General features: G+C 39.0%; 2 protein-coding genes across 8 annotated transcripts in view; both read right to left on the bottom strand.

Annotated features, from left to right (window-relative positions):
• Positions 1-842, bottom strand: part of LOC138013967 (uncharacterized) — a 14,301-nt gene extending 13,459 nt beyond the window's left edge. The window contains exon 1 of the mRNA XM_068860998.1: positions 769-842. The gene's annotated coding sequence lies outside the window, so the exon portion shown is untranslated. The remainder of the gene's footprint in view (positions 1-768) is intronic.
• A 532-nt stretch (positions 843-1,374) lies between these two features.
• The window catches only part of LOC138014511 (uncharacterized), a 13,869-nt gene continuing 10,243 nt past the window's right edge, over positions 1,375-5,000 (bottom strand). For all 7 annotated transcript variants that reach the window (XM_068861597.1, XM_068861593.1, XM_068861595.1 and 4 more), the window contains exons 10-13: positions 4,970-5,000; positions 4,061-4,294; positions 2,832-2,990; positions 1,375-1,555 (exon numbers count right to left, since the gene is read on the bottom strand). The exon at positions 4,970-5,000 is cut by the window's right edge and continues 119 nt beyond it. In XM_068861597.1, coding sequence (XP_068717698.1) covers positions 1,551-1,555; positions 2,832-2,990; positions 4,061-4,294; positions 4,970-5,000 — 429 coding nt within the window. In that variant the 3' untranslated portion in view covers positions 1,375-1,550. The remainder of the gene's footprint in view (positions 1,556-2,831; positions 2,991-4,060; positions 4,295-4,969) is intronic.

The raw sequence follows: 5,000 nt of genomic DNA, 5'->3' as shown, positions 1-5,000 counted from the left end.
GTTTTAAAATCAAAACTGTTGTTATATGTTCACGTTGTCGTCAAAACCTAAAATTTGGTGATTTCACGTTGTTGTTTTTTGGAGTACGGCAGAGAAATGCACGGAAATTCGTGTTGCACGAGCAGCACGTGTATTTTTCCTTTTTTAACCAATCATATTCTTGCTTTGTGGCGCTGCCGTAGCCGTACTCGTCGCCTTTACTTAAACTCCCTAAAAAATTGCAGAATCAACCTTTATTGCCGTAATTTACACTCTTTGTTTAGCCATCGTCGTCATCCTTGCTAAAGCTCCCTAATTAAAAAATGACGACTTCGAGGAGAATGAAAACGCATAAGTTGAAAAATAAAATTTAAAAATGAACAAGGAATAGATTCAGTGAACAAAATAGTTATGGCTATGCAACCCCGAAAGTACGTTTTACATTTTGGTACAAATCACATACAAAGTAAAGACGTGAATGGCACATTTTGACTGAGGTTATGTAGAGGCCTTGAGCCGGTGCACGAAGGTACTCTTTCAGTTTTCTCGCAAACAGTTCCAATAATCGACAAACTATACGAGAAATCACATTTTGCGATAAAAGGCATACTTTTTCTGCGTTCCGTGGACGTCCTCGTTGCTTAATTTGAGGTCCGTCTACAGAAATGCAAACGCCGAGGAACAAAAATTCAGCTATCAGACAAAACGGCTGGGAACCAGAACAAAATTCCAAAGAGAGTAGTCGCACAAAATATCAGTAAAACAATAACAAAAGGGGAACTACTTAACCTCAAAGACGCCACGTGGGGTGAATTGTAATTATGAAGTTTGTTGAGTGGACGGGCCTAACACAAGAAGTTCACGAACCCGCAGTGTCAAGCAGAATAAAACACGAACCGAGTGAAATGCTGAGAATATAAGCAAGGAAGTCGCAAAGCATCATGCACGCCCCGCCCTCAAGCGATTTTACACACTTAGACGCAAAATATAAAGAGGTCACTCGCTTCACTCTCCTTTTGTTCGAATCATTCTGGCAAGCACGCCAAACTTATCCAAGACGGTGAAGATCAACAAACAGCAACTCCGAGGCGGAACCCTTTGAAAGATATTTCCAGGACCAAAAAAAGTAACTGAGGATTTTAAAGCGAGAGCAATGTAATCCGTTTCTGTATTTTTGCGCTTTCGTTAATCGAGTCAGTTGGCAAAAGCGCAAAAAGATACGGAAATGTTTAATTTCATGACTAGGGTTTTAACTTTTTAATATAATTTCAACGTAAGAGAAATTTAAAAAAAAAAAAAAACCTTTCCTTGCAGGGGTAGGGACTGAATTACGAAGGGCACAGCTCCACAACAGAATCACAACCATGTGTTGCATGCATGCATGCATGATCATTGTAAGTTGCTCTTCCTTTTTATTTTATCTTTTATGATTTTTGCATCACAGCATTACAAACTCAAGACTAGTCTGATGAACTATATATTGCAATTAAACTAAATTCTGTGAAAAAACTGTATGGTTTCCCTCGGTTTCTTCCTTTGCATCGTTCATTGGCTTTGTCGTATTCAGCTTGTTAACCTGAAAAGCAAACAATTGTTTGTAAGCGATGTCCATTAATCTATTTTTACTAAAAATTAAATATATGAAGAAAAGGATATGTAAATTAAGACATTTAGACTGCCCAAGATGAACCTGAACAGTTTTTCCTGCATCTACTGGAGGCGGTTTGGTCCAACAAAAGGGGCCTTTAGATTCTAGGACGAGGACGAGAACGAGTACGAGATTTGACTGCCTGGTTTTAGCGAAAATTCTGAGAAGATTCAGTGACCCGGACGATTAATCTTACTCTTTGTTAGCAGTGTAGGTTCCCAGTTATTTTTATTGCTGGTAACTTAACCTTTTTTGCTGATCGAAAAATGCCAAAACTGCTACCGTGTTGTTGACTTGTTTTGATACGACGACATTCTTGCAAAACCTCGTACCAAAATGACGCTGGTTGGCGCGCGCTCACTGTTGTTCATTGAGGAAATATCGTACTCGTAGTTTTACTCGTAGTCGTTCTCGACTAAAGCTCTCTATTATCATCTCGCGCGAGGTGAATACAATACTGAAACGGTAGATATACTTGAAGAATAGGACTATGACAAATAGATATTGTTGAAGAAGAATAAGTAAATAAAATACTCCACGATATCTTCAGCCTGATACTTAAGGTGGCTTACTACAGTTTTCCGAAGAAAAGATCAAGATTTTAAAATCTGTGAAATTAAAGTAGCAGGGTGGCTCTTCTCAATTAATGTAAAATCTAATTTTACCTAACAAATAAATGCAAATCAGGGGAAAGTGCTAAATATAGTGACCAAGCTCTTGGAGGTGGGACTGGGAACTAAACATTTCAAAGACCTTTTATCTCAAAAATTAGCCGTACGACCAGGGTTAAAATTTTGGCAATTAGTAAACGATATGAAGACGAAACCGTTTACATTTTTCAGTTGTTATCAAAATAGATGAAAATCGACGTGCCATTTACGAAAAACCTGTCTGGCAGATTTAACTATCTATTTCTACACATGATTATTTTTTTTCTCGCCAAGGAAATCCTGAAATGTGAAGGTGGGGTCGTGCGGCTAGTTTTTGAGAAAAAAACCTTTGAAGTGTCTAGTTGTCAGTCTCCCCTCCAGGAGCTCGATCACTACATTTAGCATTTTTTCCTGAATTGCATTTATTTGTCAGGTAAAATTACATCTTACATCGATTGCAGTTACTAACAATTCAGAAGAGACATCCTGTTGCTTTAATTTCACAGATTTCAAAATCTTGATCTTCGGGGGGTAGACTTCCAAGTACCACGAACCTAGCTGTACTTGGTAGACGAACGTCGCATTTGAGGTTAAAGATGCACATAATTGTGATCCACTTTTGCACGTTGCGTTGACGTTCCCTTCGTAGCATTCGCTTGCCGGCCCGTGTTTGTTGAACTCCTCTGTGGCGGATGAACTGCGAACACATAAACCTGCATTGAAAACGGAGGATACTAAATTCAAAAAGTCGCCTGTTGTCAACCTTTATAGAGAATATAAGCTTTTAGTATAATTAAATTCTCTGCGCTGATTGGTTGCCCTTGAGGTGACTATTTTGCGATAATTACCAAAGGGGTTGTAAATGACCGCAAGTCGTTTTGTCAAGGTGGCAGACGAAGAAATTAATTTTTTAAAGAAAATGCTATCTTTCAAATTATAACCAACGTAATTATACTCGACTTCGTCTCGGTTTTTATTTACTGATATACACCTCGCCTTCGGCGAATAATTGTTAATTAATGCAAATGGTGGACCCGACGAGTGGAGAAAGAGGAAACTATTCTCCAAGTAACACGATTAAAAAAACAATGAAATTGATAATGATATTAATGACGATAAGTATTGATGATGCAAGATGATGTTCGGATACATACATTCTTAATTGACCGCTCCCTATAGGGGCTTTTCAGGGCCAATGAAAAACAACGAAACGACGGAACAGAACAACAACAACAACTGTTAAGAATCCCAACTGGCCGGATGCAAACAAGTCGGCTTTTTACAAGTGCAGCTGGGAAGTTGAATCAGGGACTACCAAGGATCAAATTCAACGAGTGGTCAGAGCGGGTCTTGAACCCGGGATCTCCAGATCTCAAGGCAATCGCCCTAACCACTGGCCCACAATGCCTTCTAGGATGTCTAGCTTCATCAGAGTGAAGGTCAGAACATCAAAGATTCGAAGAATTGGACGCTTTAAAGGGGATTGTTTGGGAGACAAGACACGCCCAGAGTTATACTCAGCTATCATTGTCTTTGCCAAAATACCGCTTTGAAATTGCAAAGATCATAGGCTTATACTTTTTCAACACCAGACAAATTAAGGCCATCTGGCCTGATCTTAAAAATGGCAACAATGGTTATATAATCGTACTTCATCTTGTTCACAAGATAACTACACAAACGAGGTGGGTGGGATCTTGAGAGGAACTCCAAGATATTTCATCGGGGACAGTTAATCAAAGGCAGGCAAAATAAGGAACAACTCAGTCTGTTCCCAACTCACCAAGTTCCTTCACTCCAAAGTACTGCCATCGACCTTCCTTTGCATAACGCCCACATTTGCACAAAAATTCCGGAAAGTCGGCGGTGTAGTTCTTACTTTGCTGCAGCGATTTTCCTCCATAATTCGGATTGCCTGGAAGTTTCTCACTGTAGAAAATGTCGTCCATAATGGGATTGTCCGGATCATCTCTGAAGCACCCAACTGGCGTGATCTCAATATCACAGGATACCCCCCCTTGAAGACAAAAAAAGTAAATAAATAAATAAAATTCCGCGAGGGAACATTTTCGATTGATCCATACAATTTTTATCTTGAAACCTCTCACTTCAAATGACTGGCCTATGAAAATTTTCTTCCTAATTGCCTTGAAAAAAAAAAAAGAAAGATGTGACTGAAGCATGAGTGGTAATTCCCTTGAAGCCGGCTTTTATTCAATTTAATGTGATAAAGACGTGTCACGCTGCGTACTTTCATAATGTCAATGTTTTGAACCCAGGAACGACATACCTTATGAAATTTGATCGTCTGGCAGACTTTTGTCCTAACGAGGACCATTACACGTTTGTGACCAACAACAGTCCCCTCCACACCCACCCGGAAGATGTCATCAACGAATTTATATTACTACTTCTTAGATTTTGAAAGCTTATTAAATATATTTAGAGGAGCAACTTCAGAATATCCCACTACTATTCTTTTTTTAAGCGGCAAGGCACATCTATCCATATGTAAATTAGTGGCGGGGTATCAGTCTAGAGGTTAGCCTATAGAGAATACTGTATTCAGTATAAGATGAATTGGTCAGGAAAAGAAGGAGAAATCAGAAAGGACGGAATGTAATAAATCTTCTCTTCCATAATTATGAGACAACTGATAAATGACTGTCTAGCAAAGCTAACATGGGCTTACTTAGTTTGTAGACATAGTTGGCAAAACTTTG

The sequence above is a fragment of the Montipora capricornis genome, chromosome 8 (genome assembly GCF_036669925.1).
Source record: "Montipora capricornis isolate CH-2021 chromosome 8, ASM3666992v2, whole genome shotgun sequence".
In the NCBI taxonomy this organism is placed as follows: domain Eukaryota; kingdom Metazoa; phylum Cnidaria; class Anthozoa; order Scleractinia; family Acroporidae; genus Montipora; species Montipora capricornis.
The sequence above is the reverse complement of the archived record's forward strand: the minus strand, read 5'-3'. Positions and strand labels throughout refer to the sequence as shown.